This window comes from Bemisia tabaci, chromosome 4 (genome assembly GCF_918797505.1).
Source record: "Bemisia tabaci chromosome 4, PGI_BMITA_v3".
NCBI classification, from domain to species: Eukaryota; Metazoa; Arthropoda; class Insecta; order Hemiptera; family Aleyrodidae; genus Bemisia; species Bemisia tabaci.
Window position 1 is genome coordinate 19,025,587 of NC_092796.1, and position 22,995 is coordinate 19,048,581.

A 22,995-nucleotide genomic window follows, 5' to 3' on the forward strand; every position below is an offset into this window, starting at 1 on the left:
CAACTTGACGTAGAGACATGATTGGCTAAAAAATACAACGGTTTTTGATACATCGGAAAATCAACCAAAAATCGGAGACTGGGCGAAACGCTCAAGGTCGCAGAGGTATAGGGAATCCCATAGCGAAAGCAACGGAACGACTCTAATATCATGGGGAACTCCGTTCCCATGACAAAAAAATCTTCAAATAGTTTGGAAATTTTGTGTCCTGCATAGGGTGGATTGGAACTTTCAATGAAAAAACTACGTTTTTTGAACTGCAAACTTTAAACCGCCATAGTTTAGGTCTGAATTAGAATTTTTTACATTTTTCCATACAATTCTTGTAAAATACTTTTGTAGGCATTGCTGTGGAAAACCAAATAATAAATTTTTTTTGGACTTAAGTCTCCTTTTATATGGGGAAAAATGCATAACCTTTTCGCATTTTCTAAAGAAATTTGGATTCATATCGGGAAAGTGAAAATAGTAATCGAAAACCAGTAAAAAAATAATTTTAATAAGTTAATTCTATATTTACAACGCGTAAATTTTACAAAAACGGCACAGTCTCTTTAAGAGACGAGCGTGGCACAAAGATAGGTAAAAATATAATTTAGAGCTAGTAATAAATTAAATAAATTGGTCAAATTGGTATTTGACGCATATTATCGGAGAGTGCTCATTCATGGAGACAATCTTTAGGCTATTCCCTACAAATAAGTAAACAGGTATATCACAATTTACTGGGAACTGTCGAATTAAAACCTGTAATTTTGGAACGAAGCAAGTAAATCTTCTCGAATTCGTTAACGTTAATTGATTAAAATATTTCAACAATGAAAAACTGCAACGCATCTTCAAGATATCAAAGTCGAATAATCTTGTTGAATTATTACATTAAGATTATTTCTTCCCTATATTTGAGATATTTAAGACAATATTTGTTTGATACTCAAGAGTTGACTCATCTTTTCAAAAAAGTTTTTTGCACGAGAAATTAGGTCTCCTAAAAAATTAAACAAGTTTCGTCCAATTCAGAAATTATAAGAAAAACCACGCAATGCATGATCCAAGTTTAGGAACGGTTTTAAATGCCTATATTTTTCATCACAAGATCAGTGGATAAAAAGTGATGCACTCGAATACTTATCCCCAAATAACGCTGAGTTATCAAAAGGACGTGCTTTGTGCTATTATCATCCAGAAAGGGATGCTGATTTCAAGTCCAACTTACATGCTTAGATAAGGCAAAATGACTAAAACTATTTTTAAGCTGACAGTAATTTTGCGGTCACCGTGTGAATGGTACCAAACAACATTGAAAAAATCGCCGAAAGAAAGAACGTACCATCTCCTCAATTAAGCCACTGAAATATAATTTAAACAGGTTTGACTTGAAATCAGCATTAATATTGTCAGATCTACCGTGGTTTTTTCCCATCGTGACGGTAAATCTTACCGAAGGGAGTTCGTGCCACTCAGTAGACTGGACAAAACTATGGTAAATTTTATCATACTCTGACACATTCTTACGAAAATTAATAATCAACAAAATTCTCTGGTAGATTTCCATATCCTCATGTCATTAATCTACTGCAGCATAGTGACTGCTACTAAGAGTCTATTATCGATTACCACAATTATTGAGTGTGTCAAAGAATGGCGAAATCGACCACAACTTCCTTACGGTGTAGAATGCAGATCCTGTAAATACACTATCTGCTCTTCATTGCTTCTTTTGTAAACCTCATGCTTCTATTTCTTTTTCAGGCCCTGAAACTACGAGGTTTTAATGAGGGTTGCAGTGACGGTAGGCGGAGGAGTTCCAGCCCCGTTGAGGGGGATGTATGCCCTGTAGGCGAGGTTCGTGGCAGCGGCGGCTGCGAGGTCCTCCTCGGTGAAGCTCCGCCTGAACGTGCCAGCTGGGTGCGTGAGTACTTCGTAGGCGGCGTTGTAGCTAGCGTGGCCGCCGCCGCCTCCGCCTACGAATTTCTTCATCCCGATGAGGGCGGCCAGCGCCAAGGCCAGTTTAGATATGATCAGTGCTTTCCCCGCCAACAGTGCTAAAGCTCCGAACGCTAAGGGGATCATCATTCCGCCCATGACGAAGGGCATCAGGAGAAGGGAGCCGTATTTGTTCTTCTTCCCTCGACCTGTGACACAAAAACGACATAAGTTAATGTTGTTTCATCTCAAAAGAAAAAAGAGTAGTGATGTTAAAAGGATTCGTCGATGACACAATAACCCTTGAATGTCTGAAAGTGATTGCCTGCAAACCACCGACCAAAAAAGATGGTTTGAGAGACAGTGATGAGTATGGTAATCACCAACAGACTCTACGACAATACTTACCGGAACTCTATAAAACCGCACTCACCAAAATTATGTTAAATGCTACCAGATGTGTGATATCTTTTCCCTACAAGATCACTGTATCAAGAAAGTAACGATCGACCCGTGATCAAATTCACGGTTGTAAAAGTAACATCCTAGGATGTTACCAGAGTGTTAATGTCAACATCCAAGAGTTTTCGCACATTTTTTTAACATCTATGGTGTTACTGCAGCACCTTTTTTTTCGGAGTGCGAAACACGTAACTTAATCTATATGCCAATTTTGAAATTGCTGAGGAATAGCGTTATAGACTTAAATTTTAAATTTATACAGATATCAGGAGATAACAATGAAGGACAGAATTGTTGATAATGGGCTCATATTGACCAAAAATAATCTAAGTTAAAATAAATTAAGTTCTGCCAATACAAAACTGAACTTGTTTGTATAACGCCTAAAAGTGTTTCCTTTGGAATTCCGCAAGTCATCGGGTCGAGGGATTCCTCGACCGCCAGGGAAAGCGTTCTTGAATCCACCAATTTTTTGCACCTATTACCACGAAACCCTGCTCCTCGTGACGCACTCCGTATGACAATCAAAGAACCAGAGTAGTTCAAATAAACGTCGCGCGTTGTCTCGCATCACTGTCAAATTCGTGGCGCCCCTCGTTGCCGGTTCGACGAAAAATCCTCGGGCTTTCCCGAAGAAGCGACGAAAAGTAAACGAATTTGAGCAACGCTGGACGGGCGCCAATTTTGGGCAATGATAAACAAGAGAGTGACACTCGGCGGCAGACGAGACTGATTGGTTGTCCGCGACTATTCGCGCGGTGCGAAATGTCACGTGACGTGCGATACCGCCGCGGCGGGAATGTGCCATGCACCCATTCCGGGAGGGGAGCGGGTCGAGGGGGACGAGGACCAAGAGAGGAAGGGTGGGGGAGGGGTCGCCATGTGAGAGCCGGATGGTTTTCCGTGGGATTCGGCAATGGCGACGTATGTGACACTTATCATTTGGACAGTCGCGGCTGCCAATTTCCACGCGAGTTTTCTCTTTTTCTGGCTCTCGGGAGTGATTTTTGTCTTTGCACCGCTGATGCCGCGTGCTGCCCCGGAAACGGAGAATGAATGAAAAAAAAAGAGAATGGGCAATGGAATGTAGGACCAAGTTGGTTAGGGATACCGACTACTACCAGGGTGGCATGAGCCGTAAGAAAGAAATGAAAGATTGGAAATTTCAGTGAAATATTTCATGAAATTTCACGAGGCTGTGAAGTATTTCATATTATGCAGGGGCCAGAGTATGCAACCCCGCACTCAAACACACAAAAATAGAAGAAAGTCACAATTTTTACATTTTGCAACACATGGGAAGGATCGGTATTTTTCAATATCTGTCATAAATTTCTGATTTTTCATGAGATACTTCACTTGAAATTTCAAGATTTTATTTTTCACGAAATTTTGCCACTCAGACTAATACTGTATCAACTGTGATAGACCTTATGACATCAGGCTCCCAGAAGATGCATCAATGACCTTGTTATCCGCACAAGTCCCCAGGGCAAGACGCTTTGCAATTTGAATCGGTTGTTTTCAAAAGGGAATAAGTCCATTCTTGAATGGGCCTTGGCTTGCATTAGAGAACATGCTAACCAAGACTCATCGAAAACTGGACCTGTTCCCTTTTGAAAACAACTGATTCATTTGTTTTAGTAGTGCTAAAGACTGGGTGGCAAATCGACTTTTCTTGTCAAGTTTTAATGTGAGTCGCCAGAGCGTTGCGCTGACACCATTGAATGGCTTATAGGCGAGCTCTAATATGTTCTATTTTTTGCTGAAAAAGAGAGATTATTTCTTTTTGCAATTTTCGACGGTGTGAAAGATAAAAATGCGAAAAAGAAAAATGGACTCGGGATTGAAGCACTATGTGAATTGTGATATCTTCGGGTCTTGGGAGGCTAAAAAGACTCTGATGGGTTGAAGGCTCCCACTATCTTAAAATTATCTTCTGATCGTATGGAATGAACTAAGCTCCTAGGAATTTCTTTAGATCTCTATAGAACCTAAAAGGCAAAGCAACCCGGTTTTGAAAATGACAAAAATGGGATGCGTTCGAAACGATATTTTTGGCGGGCGCCGATGACGCATAGCCGTGCGGGGGAAACGTTTTTTGCTGATTGGCTAAACTCGCATTCAGGCATCGCGTTGCTTCGTAACTCGACTGTCGGCTTTGGATTGCTAGGATTTTGATAAACTTTTTCTCCCTTTTGAAATGATTTTTAAATTTTTTACTGAACTTTTGGATTTTTTCACGAAAGTTGAATTAGGACAAATTATACGCCAACCCTGCAAACATTCCTTGGCATTGGTCTATTCCCTTGGGTTGTTTGAGGTTTGTGGACAGACGAGGCATAAGTTATTTGCATATGGAAAGTTAGTTGGAAGGAGTTATTTGTATTATTTCACGGGAATAGGCACTCAACATCGCTCATTGATTGCAGGTATATGTTGCTTTTTCAATGAGTATGATGACCTAACCTAACTGGAGGTTTATCTAATTCAAAAGCACCAGAGCTAAACTTGCTCAATTGACTCAAAGTTTCCCGAGCGATTATTTATTTTAGGTGTTCAATAAAGGCAAACTTAGCACTACAATTTGGTAACTGTGTGGTACGATGCACTGATGATAATAAGAGTAATTGGTAATCACTCATTTGAACAGCGGGACATGTTTTGACTCTGAATTCTTCTCTTCAAATCTTACCATGAAAACTGACGACACTTAGCTCCCCGGTGAGAAATAAATCGTTCTCAGAAAAACGTGAGTACCTGAATGCAACATGAGCTATACTTTTGTGGGAGTTGCAAGAAATCCGAGATGTGTCTAAAAATCTAGATTTTCCAAGAGATTGAATAAGATTTGAAATTCTCTTCGTTCAAACCTAAATGATGATATGAACAATTTTATCCATAAATCAATCTAACCTCGAGTTATCGTAGTTTTTCTCAAACGGAGAACAAGTAACTTATTTACAGAGTTGAATCATTATCTAAATCATTCCATTGGTTTCAAAACCCGGATAATCATTGTGATGCACTTAGATGCTATTTATGTCTGTAAATATGAGGGATGTGGATTTGAGAGAAAAAGCGTATAGAGGTTATGCATACTGCTGTTCTGGTTTTAATATTCGTGATAGGTCAAGAATCATCCTCAATGTTACTGTGCTAAGTCAAAATGCCGTATGAGCATCTAGACATTGCCAGATTTCCTTTATTGAAAACCGAATATAATAGAAACATTTTGAATATTTTTTTCGAATTTTTCAGATAATTTTGTTCGCAACTTGATCTAACATATCCGAAAATGTCACGGAAAAATGGACCGCGTTAAACAGAAAGGAACCGAGCCACATCAGCTACTGCCAAATTTAATCGGGCAATTTAATTTTTTACATGAAAACGGTTGTGCGGATTTTTGTGCAAATTTCAGTGAATTTTCTCCATAATACAAGGCAAATTCCTTAGAATTTTCAAAGGAATTTGCACAGACGTTCTCTCGTGAAAAATGGAATTTTCCTGTTCAGTTTGGCAATAGCTAATGTGGCTTGGTTCTTTTCTGTTTAACGCGATCCAAATATGTGTAACTTTAGTCAAAGATACATATTTAATACGGAGAAATTCTGCAACTCTCGAATGTTCGTACAGCGTTTTTCCTTAGCACGGCAGAATAGAGCAAATAGTGTTATGTATTCGTGGGTTTGTACCTCGAGTTGTCCTCGTCTCTGAGGATCTCAAAAGAGGTGCTTGTTTTTAGCGCTTCAACTTTTGTTTTGATTCGCGCCTCAGTCCTTAATCCCGGCATTAACATCTCATTCATTTTCATTAGGGCAGGAAGAATTTGAAGAACTGGAGCACGAATGTGCCGGTGGAGGAGATCGGAATGTTCCGAAAGCATGGAAAATCGATTAAAAGTAGGACTGGGCGGAAGAAAGGAGCCGGTAGTTTGAGAATGGATGACAGCTGAAAACTCTCAGATTATGAATATTGCTTTGATATGAATCAGAGAAGACTGAATGGCGGGAGGGGGGGGGGGGGGGGGGCTGGGAGGCGGCCTCGGACTCAGGCTCGAGCAAATGAGAGGCGGCCCGCGGACAACTACATTCGACGGTGAAAACATTTCGTACAACATTATTGATCTCGTACAAAAAATAATAATTTAACGCTTCCATTTTGAGTCGCTTCCAGCCGCCGCTGAACGAGCCCCATGACAATTGCTCCGATGCCTCATGTGACGATACACTGGGCTCCGCGGTTGTCGATGTGCGGCTTCGCTGCGAAAATAGACGCGTCCGTTCGATAGGAATCTATGTACATATCCTAGTCAAAGGAACATAACTCCATTCCAAGGTTGCAAAATTTACTTAAACAAGCTGATTTCTTACAAGGATACAACATTGCAATTTCTGACCTAACTTTGGCTGATTTTTGGGTGTGATTAGAGGAAAAATCAACGAAATTTTCCTGTGGAAATTCGGCTTCCTACCGAAATGGACACAATCATTCGATAGATGTCTATGTGCATACAGCAATTTCCTAGACAAAGGAATGTAACTCCATTCCAAGGTTGCAAAATTGACTCAAACAAGCTGATTTCTTACAAGGATACAACATTGCAATATCTGACCTAAATTTAGCTAAGTTTTGCTTGTGATTAGGGGGAAATCAGTGAATATTTTCTGTAGCGATTTCCAATAGTTTCTCGGAAAAAAATGTGATTCAAGAGCGGAATTTTTTGCAATATTCAAAGGCAGTTACGTTTTTTCGTCCAGGAAACAACGATACTATAAATTGAGCTGCATTTTGCAATTTGGAGCTATAAATTCTGACCCATCTGAAAAAACACGTATGTGCATAGGGAAAGTAATGGCACATAAGTTGTTTTTAAACCGGGCTAGAATTTATAGTTCCAAATTGCAAAATGTAGTCCAATTCATAATAGTAACGCGTAACGCATAACGCCTGAGGCGCGAAGCGCGCTTGGGAGGGTTGGACCGCGAAGCCCACGCAGGCAGCAGGGGGCGTAGCCCACTAGTTCTCCTCTAATTTTATATGCATCCTTCTTTATTGACATACGTTACCAGTCCTCAGCTACATTATTCATATCTTTTTTCATAATGCCCGATTGAAAGAGACTTTATTTTTCATCAAAGCATGCCTTAAATCTTTTAAATATTCCGTAAAACAATTAATGTACTGATTTGTCAAATGTGGCAATTCATTGTGATGAGTAACGTTCACTCGAAGTTCAGCGTGTTTCTAATGCTATCCCTTTCTTGTTAAACAAGCTGTTTTCCACCTACATCTACTTTAATTCCCACATCGCTTTTAATGTGCACTGGAAGAAAAAATACATTGGATCTAGAGTCCAGACTCTTAAAAACATCGACAAGAGAGAATACTCTTGATTCAATCGGATTCTTGCTTATAATCAAGAACCAAACCTCTTAATTTGAGCAGATTTCCTCTTGATTTAAGCTTAAATCTGATTGAATCAAGAGTATTTTTCTTGTCCATGTTTTCAAGAGTCTGAACTCTAGATCCAATGTGTTTCTTTTTCCAGTGTGGTAATTGTAGTGCATCCATTATAATCATGAGTTCTTGGGTTCAATATATGACACATTAGTGTTGGCTGATAGTGTTTAATGCTACGAACAGAAATGTCGAGTTTCTTAAATCTAATTTTCCATGCAGCGGTTCTATCACGTGCATCATTTGTGGAATAATACCAATGTAAAATAAGTTTTTATTATCTTCATTCTGATCTGACGGACAAAGTAAAACCCACGCTATTCCATTAAGATATTCAAAAATGTCTGCTCACTTTCTTTTTGTAGTAAAAAAAATTGACTTTCATGTTTTGCAAAGTAAGGCAACACGAATATCGAGCATTTAATGGAATTCGCCTTCATCTGACGAAGTATGCAAGAACATGCTCTGGCGAAAAGCCAGGCCTATGTGGATCCTATTTTCGATGATTTTACTCTGATATTCTGCTTTTACCGATTGGGTGCTTTTCAGCAATGACGGTATCATCGTAAGCATGGAGAATTTAAGGACTATCGTAAGGGAGATTAGAAGTAGTGTAAATTATATTATCATAATCCATTATGGATACAGGTATCATGGTTACTTTTATCGTTACAAGTTTTTCACTCGGAGTAAGATGTTTTGATGCCTCTTTTACGCCGTTCAAGAGCTCGCTTTTGCCTATCTATATAAATTCAGATGAATTCTTGTCAATGATGAATTCAAGATGTGTATTTTCTAGTTATTCTATCGATACAAATCAAATAAGTAAAAATGGGCCAATTTTCCTGCCTGACTTGGCAACAAACGAGGATCTGTATTGGCTGGATACGAGATAAAATTAGCGTGCAAAAAAGTATTCAACTCAAACGCTTTCCATGCATATCCTCTTCGAAGCTAAAAAGGAGAAGCGGATTGAAAAATTATTACTTGATATGTGCAGTACGCGAGTTCATCTAGTTTGATTCACTTTTCAGCAGCATATAATTGCGATGAACAAGCCATTTTCGCCGTGCAACTTGCTGTCGATGCTGCAAATGGAATCTCATTCCGGTATGCTTATGGATTGTTACCGAGTCATCGTAAGTCCAATTTCCTATCTTAATCGATGTTGGGTGTAGCAGATGAACAATGTTGGAAGACAGTTAGTTTGCCGAATCCTCCCATCTCTTCCTCCTCATTTTACCAAATGGAGCTTCAATAATTGTCGTTCAATTGTTTCGTGATTTTGGGAATTTCCTTTTCTCTATTATACAGGGTGATCCAGTGTTTAACGACCAGACTGCAGGAGTGTGTTCTATGGGTGAAAGTAAGACTTTTATGTTGTATAAAGTTTTTTTCAAAAGTTTGGCCAGTCAGAGCTACGCCCCTTCCCCCCTCCAACAATATTAAAATGCAAATTTTGGCAACGGTTGAGAACCAAATCTCATGAAATTGTGTACTCCCTCGTACTTTCATTCGCTAAATTCATAAATTGTCTTAAAAAAATCGGAATCTCAATTTAGAGAGGGGGTTTAGGGGTGTTTCGGCTCCTGCAGTCCGGCCGTTTTACCCTGGATCGCCTTGTATACAAAAGCTAGAGCAAGAGTAACAATGAAGCGGTAGCTCATCAATTTTGCATCAATTAATTCACACTATTCAAAATAAATGGATGGCTTTTCAAGTCGTCTCATTGGCCGGAGATGTAATCTCGGTACTTCAATAGCATTCGTTATGATCTCATTCACTCTCTCGTATGTTCGACGCTGTACATACACTCATCAGAAGTTATGCTTGCTGTTGATTGTGTGTCAACAAAAAATGCATTTGCCTCTCATGCACACGATACCTTAGAATCAGAAAAGTAAATAGAGATGCTACACGCTGGCTATTCAAGCAACATAATTGGGTGAGGTAAGAATTAAACTCTACGAATAAACTATCAAAATCTAGATTTTACTGACTTAGGGGCCGTCTATAAATGATGACAGGTACATAAGATGAACGGCAGTCTGCGGTAATCCAGGATGGCGCGAAAGGTCTAAGATAATATATGAGGATTAGTTAGTTTGTTCACAAGTCATCGATGCCTTACCTTCTGATTGTAAATGAACTAAAAATATTGAATAATGGTCGTGGGGATAAATAAATTCCCTGAATTTTCTCGGAGATAATATTTAATCGGGAGAAACGCGGCAACGTTGGAATGCTCACGCGGCGTCGGAACACAACATAGGCAATTTAAGCTCTAGTATTCAATGCCGCAATTTTTTTAACGCGAGTTCGAATAAGCGCGCCAAACACAGTGCGGGCGGCGTTAAACGTACATTAGCGCCTGCTAAACTCTAGGAATACCTCACGCATTGCGCCAAACAGTGCGGTCGGCGTCAAGCCCATATTAGCGCCTACAAGACTGCATGAATACTTCTCGCATTGCGCTAAACGCAGTGCAGTCGGTCGCAGTTGGCGTGAAACGCATATTACCGCTTGCAAAACTGTGTGAATCGTGTAGGAGGTTTTTGAAGTTAGCATGTGTATTCTAGCCAATGATCTTTGGGCGTCTTTCACCGAATTCCATCGCCAATAATTTCAAAGACACATCAGACACTACGTCAGCAAAATTCTGACTCAAGAAGTTTCTTTTTACTATTTAGATAGTTTGTGCATGCCGAAAGGTACTTGTATGATCAAACTCTGAGCTAATATTCGGTGTCGTCGTGCTGAGACAAAACGTCGTCCTGAGACAAACGTCGGGAAAGACTGCGTGACCTGACGACCATTGAACTTGGTCACTTCACACCAACTATAAGTTGGCATGCTACCTTGAAATCAAAATACCACACTTTGCGCGGATGTACATACACTGATCTTCTGTACAGTTACCACTTTCACGGCTCGTTGAAGCTCATTGTGCCTACCTTTTCAAATGAAGGCAAATCCACCCACACGCATGCTCTCGGACTCTCGTGCAAAATAAGCGCTCTGTTGTGAGCCAAAAGGTATTCCATTAAATAGAGGTGAGTTTTCAACTCGTTTCTGCCCGGCCATGTAAAAAGGCGTATTCATCAAAGGTAAACTTTTCAATGGAAAGATTTTTTTCAAGTTGGACCAAAGAATGCGTTTGATTTACCAACGGTAAGCCCTCTTTAGTGTCAAAAAGAATTAGTCACGACCAGTTCAGCTCATATTTCAACCAGTTAAGGGATTTTTGCAGCATTACAAGTGTGCATACTTTGAAAATAGCATTTTCCAATTGAAACGGGTACAAACTAGAATGTGTTAGCAGTTAGCTGCTTCGCAACTTTGCAGGGTTAATTGGAAAATGTTTGAGTTTGCAAATTTGTTTCTAAACTTTTGTGAATTTTTTGTCGATTTACCAAACATCATCTGAATTTTTCTTTGAAGCATACATCCATTAATGGATAGAAAAACTACGTTGTTCGGTACCTTGAAACATTACAATGCAATTTAGCTCCTTTGGTCATTTGAAATAGCTCTATTCGTGAGCAACGTTGTTGAACCACAAACTTCCTGTCGTCAAAGCTCCGGTTCTTTATGACGCTTTGTGGTCCCAGTATTTTCTGGTCTCAAAATATTTTCTAAACAATTCTGTATGCTTTGCTACAAAAAGTTTAACATTTTAGTCTTTTTGGGCCTTGGTACCTTTTTCGTTAGACGATCGCATGAAAATTGGGAATGCAAAACCTGGTGAGTGACCATCGACTATTGTTTGGACTGTGCAACTGCTTCATCAAATTAACAGGGATGGAGTGGACCCAATACAAACGATTCATAATATGCAAAATAAATCAACATTTAGAGGAAATTTCCCGATATGAAGTCCAGGAAGGGAACGCATTTACGTTATTTTGCAGTGAGTAACTCCATGCGCAATCTCCACAACACCTGATGGCCCTTAATTACCATATTTTGGATTTCCACTATTTATATATTTTGATCGTATGTATCCCGATTTTAAGAGAGGTAACCTATTCTGTCGTACTAAGGGGAAACGTCGTATGAAACTTCAGGGGTTGCCAAATTTCCCATTACAAAACAGTAATTTTTGAGGAAAGTTATGTATACTTTCCTTGAAATCTTCTCGTACTTTTAATCAAAATGCGAATGAAAATCCCTGATAAACTGGAAGAAATTCATCCAACAGTTTCCCTGAAAATTTGTTTTTTAATTAGATGATATTTGGCAACGCCCGAGAGCTCAAACGGCATTTTCCCTTACTCTGAAAACGAGACTCCGGCCTTGGAAGTCGTACTCACGGGCTATATAGACGTACCGTCCGCGTTCCGGGCTCAGAGGCCGAAAGTCCCGGCCGTAGCACCTGGAGCAGTCGAAGCTATGGCTCCAGCACCCAGAACTTTCCACCTCTGAGCCCGGAACTGACGGTATGTCTATACTGCCGTGCTATGGAAGAACGCCGTATGAGCCTTCAGACGTTGCCAAGTTTCCTCCGATAAAAACTGATTTACTGGAAAAATTGCGAATATTATTTTCCAAAAGTTTCAGACAATTTTGTGCGCAATTTAATCTACAATATCTGAACATTTCAAGGAAAAATACGCATGAATATTGTCAAAAATACATGTTTTATCAAGAGAAATTTGGCAGCTCTCGAAATTTCATACGGCGTTTATCCTTAGCAGGGCAGTATAAGGCCTCTATTTCTCTGGCAGTATTATGGAACCATATTATGGTACCTACCTTCATCCCCGAAGAAAAAACTATCCAAGAGCGGGATCTTGATCTTCAGCGAGTGCGTGGTGAAGAAATCGACAATCTGCTTGATTATCAACTGGTTCAGAAAACTATGCCTCTCGTCGATCGTGCGGGGGAGGAAAGTCTCCATCTCAGCATCCCCTAGGGCCTTCTCGGTCCTCTCCGAGGGGGAGGGGCCGTCCCTGACGAAGCTGATGGTCTCTGTCAGCGCCAGCTCCGGGCGCTGCGAGAGCCGCTCCAGGCCGGACACCAACTTGGACTTGAGGCACGAGCTCAAGTCGTCCTTCGAGCACTCCTCGTACACCCGGAACACCGTCCTGACGTCACTCATGAACTCGCTCCGCGGGGGCTTGTCGAGCGTCGAACCCAGGTCCACCTGGTTCTCGCTCGCGTCCGCCGAGCGGATCGTCCGAGCCCGCATCTGCGGCAACACCACGCACAATATCAAAACCCTGCAGTCCATGCTTCGCACCGAGAAAGTAACCGGGAAGTAAATCGAGATGTGGAGTCGGGTGTTCGACTCGCCTGGGCACTGGTTCGCGGCTATTTCCCGGGTGCGGGCTTTTCCGAGAGTTTTTATGTCCTCTCCCACCGGCGCGCTGATCGAGCGTGACAATACGTACAAAAGTGAATTCTCGGCGCTCTGCGTCCCCCCCCCCCTCGCTCTGCCGGAAAATGACCCCAGCCCCCCGGCCCACTCGCTTGGCGTTCCGTATCCCAACTATGGATCGCACCTTCCTAGAGAGGTGTTGTCAAATCAGTAGTGTTTTCATTTTCTATTAGGAAAAAAGCTCATCTTTTGGTTCTCATCACTGTAGCGGGCACTGAGTGGCTAAAAATTGGAAAATCAATGGCGCTTCGCACAAACAATGAAATATAGGCGTTGGCGTATCCAAAAGATTTTATGAGCTTTTGCCACAGTCTTACATTACCGCTGAAGTTCTTGTAATTTTATGACTCCCTCCAAATATTAGGCAAATATCTTTTTCTTACGTGCTTACTGATGGTATCAGAAGAAGCACATAGGAAACTCCCTAAAAGAATAATCCCACATTTATCTCGCTACTTAACTCTGATACAACTGACCAAAAATCCAGAAACGGATTCCAAGTATCATAAACTTAAAGTTACCATTCAATTTCACCGCATGGACAATGAACATCAGTGGCGAGGCGTGAATGGTCAATTATGAATATTTTCCCAGTGAAGCTGCAGTAAATAATCGATTTATAAAGCGTTCGATGCGAACACCGTGCATGTCAATCGATCTTTTCCCTTAGATTTTAATGGCATACCAATCGATAAAGCATGCCTCGCCACTGATGTTCACTGTCCATGCGGTGAAATTGAGACTAACTTTGAGTGTCTGATACTTTGAACAGGTTTCTGAATTCTTTGTTAGTTGCATCAGAATTAAGGAGCGAGATAAATGTATAATTTTTTTAGGGAGTTTACCATGTGTGCGCCACCTAAACTTTGACACGGAGCTTGGGAGCTTGGAAACTTGGATACGCGTATTTAAGGTCCATATACAACGGAACAAATTTTTCTCATTGTGGATAAGCGATTTCTCTTGGCAACGGCGCATCATTCAATGTTCCCCGTACATTCCGGATGATATCAGTGATATCTCGTCAGCTCGTGACGACTGTCGGTACCATAATTACGCCTCGTTATTGTCTTTATTATCGGATACGTTTTACTTTCCCCGTCTGTCCAGCGTCCACCTGCAGACGCCGTTTTACCTTGAATTCGTCGCAAGGTGACGATGACAGCCTAGGACCAGCATCGCACCGCGGCACCGGACCAAAGGGCGCAAACCAATACGGCTTTGATCAAACAAAAACATTCCTGCACCATCTCAGTCGAATGTCATGGAAATTTTCTGCGTATCTGCGTATAGTAGGACGTCAGTTGCTTCAGTTATATACTCGCTAAAAATAGTTCTTTCACCAGAGTCGAACTGTTTGAGCAGTGTGCCGATAGACCTTGTTTACCTTATGATGCTAAACGGAAGTTTATCTACATTTAGTCCTTAAGTTTACTTTGCTAAATTAAGCTTACTATGTTCAATATTAGCTTTCGCCAATACCGCGAGTGCTATCTACACACTAAAAGTGGTTGAAGAAAAACTTAACTGAAACAGGGACTTATTGAATACAAGTTTGTTCATGACCACCACAGGGTTTGGTCTAAATAAACGGAACATTTGGTTTCTTTCTTGCATTTTAAACGAACTCCTTCATACTTGGACGCAGTCAATTGAAAAGAAACCATCGTCGTTGTGGAAAATCGATGGTCAAATTCTGAAACCCTTCTCTTTCCATCGCGGCGTTTTAAAATTTCCGCTCCTAAATAAAATCTATTTTATTTTTTCGAACAGAGACAAGCCAACTTTTTAGCTTAAAATTTTTACAGAATATTCTGCTACCAGAAGAAAAGTATAATTATTTTTATAAAACTACTTATGTTAAGTACTTTTCCAAAAAAAAAAAAAAAAAAAAAAAAAAAAAAAATAAAGTATATCAGGGAGTCTGAACGTCACAAACAGAAATACGTGGTTTTGCACATTGGCCATGGATATAAGTCTCGGTATGAGTGTAATCTCATGGGCCTCAGTGCCCAAATCGCAAAATGAGATCAGTCCAAGTGTTCGGGAAACTTTAAAATAGTTTCATCTCATTTCCATCTCGATCACCTAAACATTTCCAAATTGAGATTTTGAAAATTGAAGAAACAACGGAAACGCAATTCTGCGGCGAGCGAAAATGACACTTGGTGACTCGGTTTTTTCTTGGCTATAGTTTAAATCATCGACTAAAGGGGCTGCAATGTTTTAAACTTTAGGAAACGATCTTTTTCAACCATACATGGATTGTATTTTGCAAAAAGGAACCACTAGCATTGCAATGTTGCTAAGATTGTGCAACTTCTTTTGTCTTGGAAGAAAAACCCCATTATCCATTAATAGTTTCTATTTTACTTGCTAAAAACTGTAAATTTAAGACAAAAATTACCATCTAAATTTCATAGTTTATCACGATTTCCGCAATTTTATTGCAAAATATGAAGTTGCACAATCTTAGCATCATTGCAATGCTAGTGGTTCCTTTTTGCAAAATGCAATCCACATGGCATTTGGGTTAAAATGAGAACAGAATTGTTAAATAGTGAATCATATGATTCAAACCAGTAATTTTATGCCATGATGTAAAAATTATCGACTCAATATTAATTGTGTTTCTTTAACTTAAAGGAAGGATTTTGATTCCTGAGAGAAAAGACGTACACATTCCAACTCAATGTGGCCCATGTGTTTCCTGGTTTACTCCGTCTATTGTCCATAGTCCTGCTGTCGGAGAACGTTTCGGAGAAACAAGGGAAAGGAAGAAGGTGGTCGAATTTTCAATTGTTTCTGAGCGAATAGTTACATTGTCATCCACTTAAGTCGCTCTGAGAATCGCCTCTTTACCTTGTACTCGAGTTTACATAATAGTCAAACGGTACAAAATCGGATCACCACCATGTTCACACTGTATTCAACTTTTCATATAATTTGCAATTATCATCATTTTTTTGTTTTAATCCACAGAAAAATACGTAAATTTTAGAATCATTTGATAGTTCTTTCAAAAAGGATACAGAATGAATTGGCCAAGGAAAATATTTGTTCAAACTTGCTTGGTCATAAACCTTGTATATTAATTTTTAAAAAGAAAACTCCTTAAAAATTAGCATTAGGCAAGGAGGGGTGCATTTGTTCATGTCCATAATTTATACGTAGAATATATTGATGAGAAACTTTTTCAAGTATCATTCCCGTCTAAAACAGACCAAATAATACAATATTTAACTTCCTTTTTAGCGTTGACCATTTAAATATAGTTGAAAAACTCGTAAATTTCAAAGAGAAAACTGAAAAAACTGTTAGAACATTCGAGTTGGGAAACCCATTTTGTCCTCCTGTGCGTAGAAAGGTCACCCTAAACTTTTGCAGGCATATATCAGTCTATTTTCGTAAATTTTACCAACAATTTTACATTTTTAGTTTCATTATGTCACATATTTTGTAGTTTATTCCGTGCTTAGCTAATGGTAAATACTAAATATGAATGATTTTTAGAACTGCCCGATATTGTTATGCCAAATTTTTCATTATTTTTCAAAAGTGTATTTTCGGTGACTTTTAATTGAAAAATGGGTTTCGGTAACATGGTACATTTTATAAATTTGATTTTTTCTTTCTTTCTGCGTCCAACATTTATAGTCAGTGCTACTGAGGTAGGGTGAAATGACTTTGCGGAATAAAATTCTGTGATAGGAATGATGGTGTATTTTACAGAATCGACTAATTACTAAGAAATAAATTACCTAACCTAAATCGGGAACATGAGGGATGATCATCTGCGGAATCGGGTCGGTTGCTCGTGGGACGTTTTGCGGAGGATGTGGGGGACGTAGGGGGCGGCGGCGAGGTGGCCGGCGGCGGGGAGGGCGGCTGCAGCGCCCCAATCGGGGATGGCCCAAGCGGCGAGGGGCGCCGACCAGGCGGGCGACACGTCGTACGGCACCGGGTGGTGGAGGGCGTGCTTGATGTGGTGGATGGCGTGTTTCTTCACGTAAAGGTGGTACAGGAGCAGACCCACTCCGATCACGAGCGCTATCTTGCTCTTGATGAACGTGATTTTCGTGAGAACCATCAGGAACCCGATGGCCGCTATGATCACAGCTTTCGTCTTCATTGAGACGCCCAACAGGAATGGCAGTAGGAATTTCTTCAGCCGGCCAACTGGGAAACAAACCGAGTTGAGCATCGTTTTGTGCTGGTTACACGCTCAAATTCCCGTCAATTTCCGATCAAATGGTGACTGGTGCGCTCCATCTACCGTCAAATTTCTGCGGCCTGCAAAAATTTGATGGTAGATGATGGAACTGAAGGGCTCATCCTTCATCTGATTTCCACACAACCGTGCTTATTTCAATTAACACGCTGTTTTAATTAATTTTAATCATCAATCTAGATAACTCTCGACCGCCATCTTCGTCATCATTTTGATCGGAATTTGACGGGAATTTGATCGTGTAACCATGGCCATTGAGGATGACACCCATGCTGCCGTGCTAAGGAAAAACGCCGTATGTTCGAATTTTGCAAAATTTCCTCGAAGAAAATATTTATATTTGAAGAAAGTTATGATTTTTTTTTTTTTAAATTTTCAGACTTTTAGATCAAATTGCGAACGGAATCCTCTGAAAATGGGAAAGAAATATTTACAAATTTTCCTAAAAAATCGTAATTTTTCTAGGGAAATTTGGCAACGCCTAATAGCTCATGCGGTGTTCTTCCTAAATACGGCAGCATAGTTTTCTCGTTTAAAATTAAGTTTATGTTAAGTAACTTTACAGAGGGTTGATTATTAAAATGGATACACAAAACTAAAGACAAAGAAGACATAAGGAAAATAGAGCAATCCTAGGGCTCGAAACGGGTGATTCTTATAGACTGAAGGGAAGAATGATGGGCTAGCCACAGAGTCTTTCTAGGGTTGTAGTTAGTTAATCTATTGCTACCTTCATTGTCCATTACAATCACCCACTTCACGAATAGGATCGATCTATTTTCACTTCGTCTACTTTGTCGATTGCGTAGTAGCATTGATTGTAGTGGCTTCATGTGATTGAATATATTGCATTAATGCATTTGTTGTTTTTTTGGATTGTAGTTCAATGTAGCATCGTTTTTTCTTATTTGATAGTTTAACCAGCCAAAAATTGGCAATATAATGTACTTGTCAATAGCTCTGTCTATTAATTTGAATAATCAGCCCTCTGGAATGGATTGGGAACTTACCACCTGGGAATTTTTCACCAATTATTGATTGAAACTTTTTCATTGACAGACTAAAAAAGATAGAGTAAGATCGAGTAGTAGCATCGAAACTGTATTGAATATGTGCTGAAGTGTATGTTGCTACAGTTTAGCGGTAATGCATTTTCGGAACGATATCAAACTCAATCTTGTTGATAATTTCAACGGTATATATCAAATGAAACGATTTTATTTCTTCATAACTTGTCCTTATATTTGGAATTAATAATCTGCAGTGCTGCACAGTACTGCACAGTGATGAAATGTATTTAGGGTGGTTCTCAAATCATGTAAGCAGATATAAGAAAACATTTGATGCTCCTAGAATATGATCATTTAATAATAATTCATATCTTACCTCCTCTGCCTTCAGATGCATTGTTAACCAGCTTAGATTCTTCTTGACCACTCGAACTTGCATCTGAAAATACGAGGTACATATTATAAAGCTAAGCCACACTAAGAAATAAATTGTATGATGATGTAGGGCTGGATTTACCATATAGGCACAAATTCACCATTTAGAAATTTCTCTTGTGGAGGCCCCTCAATCCCCTTATATATCTACAGGGTACAGGGTGTCTCCCTCGACCCTCCACTCGAAATCGCCAGACGCCCTCCCCCTCAAAATATCTCTGGATTGCTGGGTAAGTCCCCCACCTCACACCTACCCCTTCTCTTAGGAGATACGCACTACAGACTGCGCATATGGGCCAAAAAATCCTAAATCCGGCCCTGGTGGTTTTGTAATTTAAACGAACATCCATTAGAGGCAAATAGTCTTTGCTAGCTTTCAGACAAATCATCGAGATTCCAGAATTTGTGGTTTTATTTCCATTATTGATTTAAAATTTCATCATATTCCACGCTCAAACTTCCATTGCATGTTCAACCTCTGAGCCCACTAGCTAAGTATTCCGCAGGTTTACTATGTTATTTACTATAGACGTGTAAGACGTTGTCCTCCAAGTGCCGCACAAGGAGGGACTAGAAAGACCAAAAAGTTGGCCAAAATGCCACCAATTTGTAGCATTTGAACACCTCCTGATATTTAATTAAAACTGAAGAAAAACAGGTCTCCTCATTTTTTCAGCACTTTACGGATATGAATTCAAAACCGAGGAGAAAATTGGTTTAATAACTTCATAATGAAAATTTAAAAAATTATATGGCAAATTAACTACTAAAATCAAATAACTGCAAATAAAAGAAACGGAGCTAAGCGTTGGTATGATCTTAACCTTTTTGATTCAACTGTTCAAAGTTTAAAATGCCTGACTCGTAAAAAAGGAGTCATTCATTTGTTAACATCCTTCCTTTCTCTTTTCCCCTTTCCATCTTCAAGCCTTCTCATTTTTTGATACGAATATCACGTCCAAAACCGTAAGCTTTGCATGAACCATGAATCAATTTGGAGGGAAAATTGCGATAAAGATCTCTACTGCATGTCTTAAATCTGGCTAGGTATACGTGCCCTTTGCCTTTGCCTGGTCAGCACGTGTGACTCTAGGACAATAGGTCCCGAGTCAGAATTCCGACAGCAGCGACATAGTTTCCCGGAACTGATGTGTGTATCTACAGGGACAGATTTCACTCGGTCCTGCTCACTGACAATTTGAAAGCATTGACTCTAGGCTTTCAAAGAATAGGACTCTAGGCTTCCCTAGGGAAAATATGTGTAGTTCCGGCAGCTTAATCAACTGAACTCTGCCCGGTTTGTGGGCTGGTAAGAGCAAATAAAATAGCGTTAAGCTATTTTAAAATTTTACCTTTATCATTGCTGACAAACTGAACGAAAAGGTTGAGCATCTCATCTACAAAATCTGTCGCAGAAGTGTCTTCGATTTGCCTTTCATTTACGTCCTTAGACACGGGAGTCGCTGTTTCATTGGAGGGTCTTATGTTTGGTGATGACGTCACTATGGAGGATGAAGGAAGAATATCCATACCCGCACTAACCACCACCACACTAATACCAACTAACAAAACACCAAAATTCCACATGATGGAAACACGTTTCCTTCTTCACGTAAATGTTAACAGTATATCCACCCTCGGAAAAGGTCACGCTCCCAACACCGACGAGGTTAATTAAGTCATTCCGGAAACCAAAAATCAGCACCGTTTCCTAATTACGCGTTTCTTTTGTTTAAAATCACCTGAATCGCGAAGATCGTTGTTAACGGTGCGTTTGCTGATGGTAACTAACACAAATATGTGACATTGGTGACCCGCTGTTGTATTTATAAGTTCAATAGAAAATGACAGGTTGGATCAGTTTCGCGGCAAGCCGTGGTACTTTCATTGGACACCGAGGGAGAAGATACAAATTGACAGATTACCCAGTAAATTCGTCTGTTTCTCATTGAATATAACGAGAAAATGTCTGATCTGGCAACGAGTCACTACGAGGGCATAAACAATGGCGAATGGCGATCGCCCTTGATGGGCACGCTTGAGCTCTGTTTGGAATGATCAACTTGCGAGTGGAGTGAAATAGACTTTTACCCATTTCAACGACTTTTTAGCGCGTGCTTCAGAGCATTGCGTTCAGCTGGAGGATCTGTAATTCTTGTGTATGTGTCGCGAATCAGAATGCTCGTTTGAATTAACCATCACTAGGCAAGGCTAGAAACCAAGCAATACAATACATTTTTGTAAATTTCTACGTGGAATATGTTGCACGGATACATTTTTATAAAATGTTCCGGTTTTTCGGGACTTTCATCTTTGCCATTTTTTCTATGTTCGCCAAAAGCCAAAGACCACTTCCACCAATGCTCAACGAACAAACTTTTAATTGGACGTATTTCTGCCAAACGGGACCATGCGCATTAAGCATAAGCCCTGAGACCCATAAGAATGTATGCATGACGAGGCTTGCGTCATAATGCACATAGTTCCGTTTGGCAGAAATACGTCCAATTGCACTGTGGCCCAAGATGTAGTCTTGTGGGCGCCACTATGTGCTTTACGCCGCGCCGACCGCAATGTTTGGCGCAATGCGTGAAGTATTCCCTGAGTCTTGCAGGCGCTAGTAGACGTTTAACACCGGGCGCACTATGTTTGGCGCGATTATTCGAACTCGCGTTAGAATAATCGCGACATCGAATAATAGAAAGACCTATGTTGTTTTTCGACGCCGTATGAGCATTCCAACGTTGCCTAGTTTCTTGCGATTGAATATTTTTCCCGAGAAAAGTTAGGAAAGTTCTTTAAACCCACGACCATTATTCAATCTATTCACTTCATTTATCATCATGAACGTAAGCAGGCCCGCCACAAGGGGGGGGGGGGGGATACTGGGTCCCTGGTACCGGGGCCCGGGCCTCGGAGGGAGCCCGTGTTACCCGTGAAAAACCACTACGAATTCACATGCAACCCTTGTTCGTAAGATAAAGTGAAACATTTACCCTAAAAATTTCGCAAAAGGTGAATAGATTTTCATAAACACGCTGGGGCACTGTAGAATTCTTCTTAAGTTTTCAAAGAAGTATACTTCCAGGAAAATTTCTATCTACTTTCAAGAGTTTCAGTACAGAGGGATATTTTTAGTAACTGCGTTTCATTTTCTTCCGTCGTCGGATGCCAAGAGTCTCCAGTCTGGGCATCCTCGACTTCAATGGCTCATGGCTCAACTCCCTTGCCATAGACAAACGAAGGAGGAGTCCAGGGGGGCCTCGCCCTCATAGAACTGAAAATAGTATCATATGCCCCCCCCCCCAAAAAAAAAAAAAAAAATTGAAATTTTCCAGATGTTTTGAATGCAACGATTCGCAAGTATTTTGTGCTGAAAGTATAAAAAAATAAATAATTATTCCGCAGAAATTGATGGAAAAATTATTTATGGAAGCTTCAAAATGCGTCCGATTAGTCGTATAAATTCTAAAATATCACGGGGGATGCCCCTCGGACCACCCCTTCCTCCGTGCTTGGGGCCCGGACCTTAAAACTAGTACCAGGGCCCGAGATGGGATGCCTGCATGAAGGCTATTTCCATTTAAATCTTCCGTCACATTCTTACGGCGCAATGATACAACTATTTGAACTCTCCGGAATGCGTGAGGTATCACGCCGCATTTGAAGGCGTTTTCAAAACAGCCAAGTTCCGTTATCGGAATAATCGTTTTGCATAGTTCATTTTATTTTTTTTCCATTTCTAACCACTTGTTTAATTATAATCCTCCAATAAAAACCACCCATTTGCTGAATACAATTCTAGCTGGAGCGCACTTAAGCGCATTCATGACTGCAAAAATGTTATCGGAAATCGAGAAGGCCAGCGTGCATGAGGGCTATTTCAATTGCAATCTTCCGTCGCATTTCTAAGGCGCAATGATACAACTATTTGAACTCTCCAGAATGCGTGAGGTATCACACCGCATTTGAAGGCGTTTTCAAATCAGCCAATTTCCGATACCCGGATTATCGCTTTGCAAAGTTTATATTATTTTGTTTCCATTTCTAACCACTTGTTTAATTTATTCTTCGTAGAAAAACCACCG

The 22,995-nt window shown here is 40.2% G+C and overlaps 2 protein-coding genes across 2 annotated transcripts; both read right to left on the reverse strand.

Moving 5' to 3' along the window:
• Positions 1-508: 508 nt before the first annotated feature.
• Positions 509-13,238, reverse strand: Osi8 (Osiris 8). Its single transcript, XM_019040784.2, has 2 exons — positions 12,607-13,238; positions 509-2,135 (listed from the first exon to the last, which is right to left on the reverse strand). Exons 1-2 carry the CDS (start codon positions 13,082-13,084, stop codon positions 1,762-1,764), a joined length of 852 nt encoding a protein of 283 aa, XP_018896329.2. The 5' UTR covers positions 13,085-13,238; the 3' UTR covers positions 509-1,761.
• A 3,693-nt stretch (positions 13,239-16,931) lies between these two features.
• On the reverse strand, positions 16,932-22,180 carry LOC109030043 (uncharacterized). The gene is made up of 3 exons (XM_019040789.2): positions 20,260-22,180; positions 18,849-18,911; positions 16,932-17,410 (listed from the first exon to the last, which is right to left on the reverse strand). Exons 1-3 carry the CDS (start codon positions 20,492-20,494, stop codon positions 17,022-17,024), a joined length of 687 nt encoding a protein of 228 aa, XP_018896334.2. The 5' UTR covers positions 20,495-22,180; the 3' UTR covers positions 16,932-17,021.
• Positions 22,181-22,995: the final 815 nt, after the last annotated feature.

What these genes read in the sequence shown, in the direction of transcription:
- Osi8 (XM_019040784.2), bottom strand. Translation starts at nt 13,084, where the DNA reads ATGGACTGCAGGGTTTTGATATTGTGCGTGGTGTTGCCGCAGATGCGG. An exon ending in TTTTTTCTTCGGGGATGAAG is followed by an intron (nt 2,136 to 12,606) that starts GTAGGTACCATA and finishes TTTGTGTCACAG; the next exon opens with GTCGAGGGAAGAAGAACAAA.
- LOC109030043 (XM_019040789.2), bottom strand. Translation starts at nt 20,494, where the DNA reads ATGTGGAATTTTGGTGTTTTGTTAGTTGGTATTAGTGTGGTGGTGGTT. An exon ending in GTTTGTCAGCAATGATAAAG is followed by an intron (nt 18,912 to 20,259) that starts GTAAAATTTTAA and finishes TCGTATTTTCAG; the next exon opens with ATGCAAGTTCGAGTGGTCAA. An exon ending in TGCATCTGAAGGCAGAGGAG is followed by an intron (nt 17,411 to 18,848) that starts GTAAGATATGAA and finishes TTTGTTTCCCAG; the next exon opens with TTGGCCGGCTGAAGAAATTC.